Source organism: Electrophorus electricus, chromosome 1, assembly GCF_013358815.1.
Source record: "Electrophorus electricus isolate fEleEle1 chromosome 1, fEleEle1.pri, whole genome shotgun sequence".
NCBI classification, from domain to species: Eukaryota; Metazoa; Chordata; class Actinopteri; order Gymnotiformes; family Gymnotidae; genus Electrophorus; species Electrophorus electricus.
In genome coordinates, this window is record NC_049535.1 from 6842602 (window position 1) to 6854513 (window position 11912).

The following is an 11912-nucleotide window of genomic DNA, read 5'->3' on the forward strand; positions in this document are numbered from 1 at the left end:
AAATAGCCTGTGCACTTGTCTAGTCCATCTGTGCATGTCATACATGTGTGCACACACCAAGACAAATTCCTTGTATGTCTTGGACATACTTGGAAATAAAGCAATTCTGATTCTGATTCTGTGCGCTCATGTGTCATGGACTTCCTCACTGGCCAATCACAACAGGTCAAATTTGGAAGGCCCACCTCCTCCACCCTCATCCTAAACCCTGGAACCCTACAGGACTTTGTGCTGAGCCCCCTGCTTTTCACATATGACTGCATCCTCTATCACACATAAATTTGTTGGCAACACCACAAACAATGAGGAGACAGCCTACATGCTGGAGTTGGAACATATGTGTTGAAACAGCTGACGAGAACCTCTAACACCTCACACCTGTTTAAAAAAAAACCAACAACAAAGACTTTTCTAACTCGGGAAGCAAAAACAGGCCCAGCTCCCAAAGAAACTACTGATGAATTTCTACAGCAGCACCAGTGAAAGTATCCTGGCCATCTGCACAGCCACTGAGCGAAAAGATCTGCATCACAGGGTGGAGGTGGCACAGCGCACTGTTAGAACAGGGCTCCCAAACTTGGACACTATTTATGCCTGAGGAATAAGGCTGGCAATACCATCAAAGACAACACACACCCTGCTCACTTCCTGTTTGAACTGTTGTCATCAGGCAAAAGGTTCAGGACAATAAGATCCCGCACCAACAGACTGAGGAACAGGGCTGTGGCCTCTACCACACATCTCCCTGCCCAACCACTGAGCTGATTACAAAGACTGGAAGTGCACGTGCACATGCACACATATATATCAAAAACTGTGGCACACACACTAATAACATATGCATGCACATATGTACAGACCTTAACCCCCACAGACTATTTCTACATAACATTAAAATTATTTATCTATTTATTAATATGTATTATTCTTATAACACCCAACCCCATAAATATGAACATTTAACCAGGTATTTTTAGTTTGTAAACTTTGTCAACTTGCACAGTTGCACAACCTTTTTTTGTACTTCCTTGTAATCTCTGTAAGAGAAGCCATGTGAAATTTCACTGCACCTGAGTACAGTAATAATAAAGAATCTATTCTACATCTACCTATTCTGTTAAAAACATACTAAAATAAATTAATCTGAGATCAGGGAAGGGCTTATACAGTCAGTCTTAATGATATTCACATAGATGCCGCAATGACATCTGAACTGTGTCAACATTGCGTAACTGTTGTAATTTGGGGCTGTACGAACCGTGGCACAATCCAAACCAGATCTTGGGGAATTAACTACCTCTCACGGGTAACACTAAACAATTGTTTTTAGTTGTTTGGGTTTTGGCCTTTATAACATTATGTTGAGAGCTAAGCAGTTGGTCAGTCAGACTATTAAATTAGACTATTTAGTTAGCTAAATGCTAGCTGGCTATGAAAGCTGAGACTTTATAAGAAATCATATTAAGTTTCCCGCTCTTTCTTTCTCTCTCACTCACTCTGCCACTCTTTTCATACACATGTATACACATGCACACTGAGAAATGTTTTAGAAATGTAAACGTTGTAGTGCTTTTTATAAAGGAAAACCCACAGCTCACTCGTTTTGTATTTGTAGACAGCCAGTTCGGTGTCTATAGATCTTCACGCTTGCAGGTGGGCTTTGGTCGTCCCTCAAAGTGGAAGTTTTCATGCAGTTGTTAGTTATTAGTTGTTAGCTTTTGCTAGTTTTCGTTCTGTAGCTAGGTTATGTGGTCGTTCTCACAGCTTTTCAGCCATCTAGCATAACTTTTGACCTGTTTTAAATACGTATGATTGCCATAGATATGTCCTTTGTAGCTACACAAGAGATGTCGGTTAATTACGACTGTTGTGAAACTGCATCGTTTACAGGTAAATTAGCAAGCTAGGATAACAACTTTGTTTAAGAAAAAAAAAGTTTCTGGAGGAGCTAGCTATTTGTTAGCTAAGCAAGTAAACCTCGATTTTAGAGCGAATGCTTGCGCTGTGGATAAATTAAATCAAGAGAGAGCTCTTCTCCCAACACTGCCTGTTAGGTTAGGATGTCGCAGCCAATAGTGAAAATACCTCTAGCTGACCTAACTAACTTAAAAGACCTACATGACATTTAGCTAGCTATCTTCTTGTTTAGTTATCTACCTAGGTAACATTTATTTATTTAAACCTAGTTAGTTTGTCAAAAGCTACCAAAACATTCCATAGCGTAGCAAGCTGACCTAACCTACCTAGCTAGTTAACTAGGCTATAGCCTAACTAGTAATCTAGTTGACGATAGTTAGCTAACAGTCACTGTAGCTTTGAAATCTTTAGAAAACCCGAATACTATTGCGATGCCCTGTTAAAAGCTGAAACTGTCTTTTTTAGATTATGGAGTTTGAGAATCCAAGTATGAAAATGCAATTGCGACGGTCCCAACGAGTCAAGGTGGAACGAAAAGGGGAATCGGAAAGCCCCGAAGAGATAAAGCCTGAAAAGAAACAAGTCAGAAGAGAGGTCTGCAGCCCTCATAACCATAGTATTATGTGTGTTTATATAATAATCATGGCTTGACTTTGACTGTCATCTTCAGAGAACCAGAAAAGATGAGGACCAGATTAAAATTGAAACAAAAAGTATTGACTCAGATCACAACTCTGAGGAAGATTATAGTTCAGTAAGTGATTAAGCAGTGGCACCCTTTCCCTAATATCCAGGCTCTTGGAGCAAGTTGGTCACCATGTGTTTTTTCATAGGTTCATCAACATTTGTCCAAGTATGAACTTTGTCGTCTAGAAAATATCAGGCAGAACAAAGCCTTCCTCTGCTTTTTGGAACTGCATCAGGTAAATATGTAAAATATCAATCAGAGCCAAACCAAGCCTAACCTACAGGTAGATGTTGAATCAGTAGAATTGAGAGTAGAGTTATGGGCCTTGTAATGAAGGTAGCAACTCAGTCTTGACTGTTGGCAGGACGTTGAAGCACTGAGGGCAAAACCCAAGTCCTCTCAGCGAGGCATCAAAAAGTAAGTTATGGTCTAAACATCAGGGCTTTAGAAAAGATACTGAATATTTTTATGTCATTACTTATTACAATATGTGTGCAAAAATAGAAATTGCTGTCAGATTTGTCCCTGCCTAAAAATTATTCGAATGTAGAGTGAAGACTAGAGGTGCTTCCCCGTCGCAAGTCACTAAGGTTACAGAAGAAAGAGACTGAAGTCCTTTCTCTTTCAAAGGCTGCAGCTGCAGGGCCAGCGAGAGAAGTAAGGGGCAAGTGTGCGATTCTGGCTCAATAAATCTGATATCAAATCCTTATATTGATAATGTAAACATTTTTTTTGAAGACTGGCAGCAGGACCTAGCTAGATGAACCCACTTAATGTGGAGGAAAACAGCAGACTACCTGAGGGACTCCTTAAGCTGTGCACTGAGGTAGTGAGGGTTTCCTTTGTTGTCTACATTATGTATAATTTATGTTACCCCCACTTAATTGTAATTTATTTGAGACAGAACCACATTAAACAAGACCAAGAGGTGCCAGATCTAAAGATGTAAGAACCAGCTTTTGTGTTTTGGTCCTGTACATATACAGTGCTGTGCCTAAGTATTTCCTTAGTAACACAGTTTTGGATGTTTTTGTCCCATACTTGAAATGAAATGAAACCATGACTGAGCTTAAGTTAACCAGTTAATGACACTTTTTTAAGATTCAAGTAGTTGGTACTGTGCGATATGATGATATGATGTTACATGATACATAATTGTTTCATATTGTGTTCCATCAGAGAATATTGAGAGAGGAGAATTATCACTCTCTATTGTCAGATGCTAGAGATGCTCCCAAGCAAGTCCAAAATGAATGGGGGTGAATGAAGATAAATGGCTAAAAAATAAAAATGAAAATAGTTTACCACCTGGCAAGGATCTTCCTTTAATTTTGAAATTAGCAGTGTGTATTATACTAAAAATAGAAACGCAAACTTACTTGTGTATTTTTCTACAGCAAACATGTTTTTGGCAGTAGGATATAGGTGTTTCTGCTACTGAGTGCTGATTAGTTGGAGAGCTGGAGTAGCAGTAATGCTAGCGTCCTACTGCCCAAAACCCATCTCTCATTTATTTCATTATGTGGCAAAACACAAGCATTACAGCAATATTTTTCATCATTTGGATGACTACATTTACCCAAAGTGACTTACAATTATGAGTGAGACCAACTTGAGGGTTAAGGGCCTTGCTCAGGGGCCCAACAGTGGTAACTTGGCAGGGGGGCTTGAACCAGCAACCTTCTGATTACAAGTCAAGTACCTTAACCACTGAGCTACCACTGCTGTGGTAACTTTATAGTTTATTACATTTCAATTTTTAACAATGTCTCACTCAACTTGTCCAACCACACATCCTTGGGGGATTAAGCATACATTCAGCCTACACTAACAACTGCAAATTACTATGAGTCATATTCCTCACAGGTATTCCAACAAAGGAAGAGAAAAAACAAATATTCATATATAAAATAAATAGATGATAATAATGAAATAGGACCTTAAAAGTGCTTCACCCGCAACCCTGTATGTGACTAGTAAGTATTTTCCCCACATCTGATATTTATCTATTTTTTCCTCAGTATAAGTCTATCTCTGAGATCCCTAGACATTATTGTAATATTCTGAAAAATCTATCCCACTGTTCATCATTTAATGACAGCTTCAAATATTTTGCCCAAGATGTCTTGAGACCCACTGTAGCCTTATTATTACACTGTCTTAAAAGCAAAGAATAGTAAACAGATGCTTCATGTCCCTTACCATATACATTTAGCATCTCAGAAACCAACTCTGCCTGTTCAGGATAATTTTGACCTCGCCTCAAAAATTCCCATTTGCAGATGTTTTAGTTGCAAATATCCCTATAAATCTGTTATTTAGGCAAGCTAAATTCCTGTACCAATTGGTTGAAAGGTTTTAATGAGTTTTGATCTTAAGTATCTCTTATATCTAAGACAAAATAGTCAAGCCACTCCTTCCACATAATGGGATTTTGGAATACATATCATTGGATTTAGCCAATTGCAAGAAGATCAATTAAAATAGGGATTACATTTAAACATTGGGCTAACCTTATTCCATATGAAACCATAGGGTTTGAACTACTGTACTGTGATAATTTTATGGACAGTGAAAAAGTGGGAGTGGGGCTTATGGCAAATACTCAATTCCATACTATGGGAGAGCCCTTTCAGGTGGGAGTGACCAATGAACCAAATGTCTAAGGCTAAAAGCATAATAATAATTAAAAAAAGTTTTAGTAGCCCTAGACCACCACTCCCAACAGTTTGTTGCAATTTTCCCAAATGTATACAGGGCATTTTCCCATTCCAAATAAATGTCTTACACAGATCAACATATTGTTTAAAAATATCAGAGGCACCTCCAGTGGAAGTGAGTAGTAAATAATTTATTTGGGGTACACAGTTCATTTTAAGAATATTAACCTTTTGTTCATATCGCACAGCTCTAGTGCTTACTACATAAATACTAATCAAATAAATATGTAAAATGTGAATAATGACTAACACAGTAAATCATGCTGTTTTATGTGATGCAATGTGATTAATGACTATTGTAGTAAATAATGATATTTTACATAAGCAAAGTGCTTGTGTCAGAGTTAAGGCTCCCAAATGCATTGCGAGACACTCTGGAAAATACATATGGTACACCAGAGAATTGATAAGAGTTGTTTACTACATCTGTTATGAAAATTGCTATATAAATAAATTTTACTTGACTTGTTTATGATCAACAGTTTCAAACTTAATCTGCCACTGAACAGAATATCCATGGTGCATAAAATGCCATTGTGATGTAGCCCTAAAAAAAAGTGATCCACTGTGATAAGACAGAAAATCCAGGGGTAGATAAAACTAAATGTAAAGCTTTCTTCCTAAGCAATAATCTTGCTTTGTGAGACAAGACCTTGGATTTTATTAAATTATTGGCTAACATGATCATGCCTTGTTGGAAAAAAACAACAAAACCTCATCTTACCTGGCATTATTTATATAATCTTGTGACATTACTGAGTAGATGATCAGGTCAGTTTACTCTTCTTTGTACACTTGCTTGTTGGAGAAAGTGCAGGTAGTAAGGTGCTTTGTGTCTCAGGTACCAGGAACAACTGAATATGATGTCCATAGATGCCAGTGCTGTGACAAAGGTGGTGAATAATTGCACACTTTTTTCTGCACACTTTCATCCATGTTCCTCCACTCTGTTTATGGCTGCTGGGGACTATTCAGGCCACCTTGGCCTTTTGACCATGGTGAGTTAATGGGGACCAATGCCCCTTGTTAATCCTAGGCATAATTTGAGTGGTTAGGTCAGTATTTCTTACCTTTATTCAATAATGCCAGACAAAATGAGATGCAGCATTCTCCTCTTGAGTCTCAACTGCTGATGCAGTAATCATCAGGCTCCCGGACTACTTGCCCCGCAAACCCAAAACCAATTACAGACTGTAACCGAACGTTTGACAAGCACAGTCACTCCACCTTATTCATCGTTGGTCAGTTTCTGACTACAGTACTGCTGACTGTATATTCTTTGAGTAGCAGAGCATCTCCATACAGTTATGATATGCCATTTGTATTTTGTTTGGATTTTGAACCAAAAAATGTCTGTCATTATTACATGGCACTGAGAGATGCGAATGGTCTGCCAAAAATATGTGGTGGGAAATGTTCATTGAAGAAGTGCCTAAGACAAATCACACATTTCGAAAGCATTTTTTAAGTGGCCTCTTAGGTCTTTCTGATTGAGTGGTGGATAGGTTTTTCCCTTTACTATGCATTTCCTCACCATTGTGATTCCGGTGTAGAGCTCGGTAAAGACATATGTTTTCTATCTTGCAGACAGACAGTATGGCTTGCTACTGGCAAATACAATTGGTCAAAAAAGTAAATAAATGAACTAATTAAATGACCAGTAATGTTTTTAACCTGTGTGGCCTGTGTTTGTTTCAAAGGGGGTGGACTGGGGTGATGATGGCGTGCTGCTTTTTAAGCCACAATCTGGTGTGGTTGGCTGCTTGGCCTTCTCCTCAGCACAGCCTACCAACCTGCTCACAGTCAGCAATGATGGTAGTACACACAGCATGGACCTGGAAAGGGCGCTGTTTGAAGAGGTAAGAAGGTAAAACTAGGCCCTGTCTATACTGATGTCCTGCCTACTCTTCTAAATATCTGCTTTGCAAACTTAGCAACACATCACATCACTCAAATCATTACTGTGTTATGTCCTTACTACCATAAGATATTTTCTAAAAGTAATCTTTTTTGCAAACTTGTAAGATCGATTTGTTAATACAACATTGTTTAGAATTTATGTGGATCAAGCAATTTAGTTGGTGTAAACTTGGATTTATATGCGGAAAAGTGTAGTTTGTAATCTATAGAGGTGATAACTCCCCTGCTCCCTGTATGATTTTCTTATAACCTTTGTCTATTCACTGGCTGATATGTAATGCTGTACATAGGTGTACCACTCAGACTCTGGTCTGAAAAGCTTTGACTTTCTGTCTGTGGACTGTTCAACTTTACTCATGGATGGAGATGTTGTCATAGTTGACCGAAGGACTCCAAGGTAAAAAAAAAAATCCTGTTTTTAATAAAACCTATTTGTTGTTTAGGTTGTTTCAAATGGGGTTTTGAAGCTGCAGAATAAATATGTTTTGAATGTTTTTTATAGGATGTCATATGAGTGGCTCCACACCTTGGATCCTAAGTGTGTGAGCAGTGTACATGTGCACCCACTGCAGAGGCAGTACTTTGCTGCTGCAGAGAGCAGGTTTGAAACACAATGACTGAGCATTTTCCAGGTTTATAAACAAAACTGGTCAAACTCGTGATTTTACGTTGTAGTATAAGAAGTGTGTGTAGAAGCTGGTGGCTTTCTCATAAGAAGCCATCTGTATCTTTGGCATCAAAACCCAGATCTGAATTCAAATGTTGCACAATCTAGAATTATCAAAGACAATTTTTTTGTCTCTGTGTTAAGATCAGTGCACATATATGACTGTCGTCATCTGAAGAGGAAAGTCAGATCACCTGTGTGTAAACTAAAAGGCCACTCTGGGAGTGTCTCCAGTGCCGCCTTCTCACCATGCACAGGAAACAGTGCTGACCTCATGCTTTGATGGCAAGATCAGGTACCTACAGTAGGCTTATTATTTAGAAAACAGGACATGGTGTTCAAATCAGTTAACTTTTTTTTTCCTCTTACCTGATTGTACTAGGGCTATAAATAAGGAACCTGTATGATTTTTTTTACTATAGTCTTTTTTCAAGTTTTTCAAATATGAATGTTATTCGGTACTAAAAGTTAGTATGCGACTTCTAATTTACCCCTCTTCACTTCCTAGTGGGAACACACAAGAGATTCTTTGGCCAAGGCAGGTCCTGGTGAGCTGATGCCCTACAGAGTTTAGTTCCAGCCCTAATCTATCATTCCTGATCCAGTTACATTACATTTATGTTAACAGGTAAACAAGTCCTTCAGTAGCATCTTAATATTAGGGCCAGGTTTGTTGTATTAGGATTGGAATTATACTCTGCAGGACGGTAGCTGTCTAGGACCAGACTTGGCTACCTCTGCAGTAAGCAAGGAAGGCATGCATGTAGTTGAAATTAAAGCGAGCTTTTTAATTGATTGAACAGGTTGTGTTGTGATAGCATTTTATATAAGAATCAGTAGTCAGGCCTTTCAGGTGTATGGAACTCTAGTGTATAATTGTGAGAGAAATCTTGTTTTACGATTTTGCATGCTTGCATTCAGTACGTCTGTACCTGTGCTGCTCTCACCAGTAGACCTTCATGATACAAAATACTTTAAAAATATATATTTATTTGTTTTGGTTTTGAATGAATGATTAATTTAAGAAAAAAGAAAAGGAAGGTGTTTGAGGAAATGTGAAAATGGTAACATTTTTATTCTGCTTAATCTCTGTAAAATTTTGGTTTTTTTTTTCATTGACACTTTTCTAGTCTGTCTGCTCATACATCTTAATTAGTTCTGTATATTTTTTCATGTTTTGTGACTATACCCTTTTTAAACAAGTAAAATTAGTTACAGTAAACTGCATACTGAAGGGATTGTTATGAAATCTGACACACTGTGGATGATCCTACCCCTGCATCTAATGGCATCAGACAACACACAATAACTGGCCTAAAAATTGTTGCCGTGTTGTTGTTTTTTTTTTTTTGGAAACTCCATTAACTCAATTTAGCTTAATAACGTGATGTATGAACATGTGATGTAAACATGGCTCATGGCCAGCTGCACTACATGAAGTCATAGTAATGAATAGTCCAGTTTTATTTCACTTGTTCCATAAGCTACTGCATAATCATTTTAGAATAATTAACATGTATAGAATAAGTTTTTTTTATATAACACCTTTCTCACACTCAAAGGTGCTTTATATAAACTATACATAAAACATAGGACAGGCAACAAACAAAAAAAGCAGTGCAGAACCAAAACATTCAAAAATTAGAGAAAGGGAAAACACCCAGAAAAGATTGAGTTCTGTTTTAAAGGCAGAAATTAAGGTCACATAAACTTTGGGTAAGTGAGTTCATGTTTTGACAGTGTTATACTGAATATGATACCACCAACTGAAGACAGTTTGAACTAGGCAAAGTAGTATCTACCAAATTTAAGCAAACCAGTACCAGAAGGCCAGCGCAAGCTAAAGTGTAGGGACGTAGGAGGAGCAAATCCATGTAAGGCTTTGAAGGCTATAAGGAAAAATTTGTATTGGATAGGAAATGGGACCGGTAACCAGTGTAGTGTGGGGAGAACATGTAATATAGTAATGGTGTATAGTGTGAATAAAGACTCTAGCTGCTGAATCTTATACATTGTAGTTTATTAAGGAGTCTAACTTGGAGACCAAAGAGAAGGGCAGTACAGTAAACAAGAAGGGAACTGATAAAAGCATGAACCAGAGTCTGAAAATGTTAGAGATGGTAGAGGGCACCAACATTACAAACAGTTTGTAAAAGATTTACATGTACTCCAATGTCAAAGATTATATCAAACTTGGTACTAATAGATCTTTTGGATGCAATTATAAGGAGAGCGTTATTTAAGGAAATGTGAGCGCATCCAACACTTAATATCACAGATACATGCAAATAGAGAGAAAAGAGGCAAGGGAGTAGAGGAGCTAAAGCTGATATAGATCAGTGTGACACAAGTACACTGAATCCATGCTGACAAATAGGAGTATAAAATTTATGAAAAGGAGAGGACCAAGAACAGAGCCCTGGGGAATGCCTTGAGCAACATCAGCAGTAGGGGATTTGTATTGTTACTGTCAGTGAGGTAGAAATTCAACTAGGAAAGAGCAACACCTGAGATAGAAATAGCAGAAAGACAGGCAATGAGTATGACATGAGAGACTGTAAAAGCAGAGCTGAGATCCAGAAGTGGGATACTAATTGTTCCAGAATATAAAGCAACAAGGTCATTTATGACCCTAAGGAGAGCTCTCGCTGTACTAGGGTATGAATGGAAACCAGACTAGAACCATTCAAACTGATTATTTGATGCTAAATGGGACTGTAACTGAAACCGAACAACCCTTTCCAGTAGTTAAGCACTGAAGGGGAGATTAGAAATTGGCTGGTAATTATTTAAAGTAGTTGAGTCCAAACCAGGTTTCTTCAGGACTGGGATGACAGCATAATTTTTAGTTCTACCAAAAATGTGTTAATCAAGAGAGAAATATCACATTTTTTGAGTATAGGAGTGGGAGCAGGGTCTAGCTGGCATGTAGAATGTCATTTCTTAATTAAATCTGAGATGCCTAATGGCATGGTCAGAGTGAAATCAGTAAACGGATGCATACAGTGTATATAAAAAATAAAAAAAAATCCCTCTAGGGCAGGGTCATGTAAATTTGTGGGTTATTTGAAAATGTTATAAATAGAGTCCATGTTATTCTGAAAATAGTGAAGAAATGCCTCACAGAGCCAGAAACAGAGGGTTTAATGGGTTTTTTTATTGTAGTAAAAAGTGAATTTTAGGCCTGCGACTAACATTGCTGATCATGGATGAAATGCAATGAGAATGGGCAATGTTGATTACAGACCTGTATGATAATGTGTTTATTATATGGTATGCAATGAACAATAAGGCCAGTTATTTTAATGAAATTGCTCAAAGGGACAGCCTGCTGCTTTCGTAGCAAGGTGTGAACAGGAACGAGATCTATTTGGACAGAATAGATTGGTAGTAGCAGAGGAAAAAGAAGCCTACACGAAAGTAGAAAAGGACTGAAGCTCAACTGACCTAAGGCTATGGTAGAATATTGTGGTTTACAACTTAGATTTCAGTAGAGGAAACCTAGACCCAATTTCAACAAATAAAAAAAATTTGGTTCCAAGAACCAGAACCAATACTACTAACATTTAGAGACATCATTGAACAAACCAAATCAAGTGTGTGCCCATGAGAGTGAATAGGGAAATCAATACGAGTTATATCAAAACATTCAAATACAGTTCTAAAATCTTGAGCAACTGCAGTTTTTTAAACGACATCTATACTACTGACAAAATAATACAATCAGAGACATTGCAGACACTAAAGTAATTTAATAGTTCAGTTATATAGTCAAGGTGTGATTTCGGGGGATGACAGACTAAAACTACAACCAAAGGGGGTTGGGCTGACACTTGAATGCCATATATTCAAAAGACAAGAAATCATGTAAGTCTTGGACTGCACATTTTAACAGTGAGACCACCATCCCTAGTCAAATGAAGCTTTTACATAGCTATAACCATGGGGATTTAGATAAAAATAGTAATTAAGTAATACTCATTAAGATGCATCACATCCA

General features: G+C 37.8%; 1 protein-coding gene across 1 annotated transcript; it reads left to right on the top strand.

Moving 5' to 3' along the window:
• The first annotated feature begins 3365 nt into the window (after positions 1-3365).
• On the top strand, positions 3366-8220 carry wdr76 (WD repeat domain 76). The gene is given in 8 exon segments (XM_026997917.2): positions 3366-3431; positions 3510-3550; positions 6167-6323; positions 7026-7184; positions 7536-7642; positions 7748-7846; positions 8057-8173; positions 8175-8220. Coding segments are annotated over 8 exon segments (792 nt in total).
• The last annotated feature ends 3692 nt before the right edge of the window (positions 8221-11912 follow it).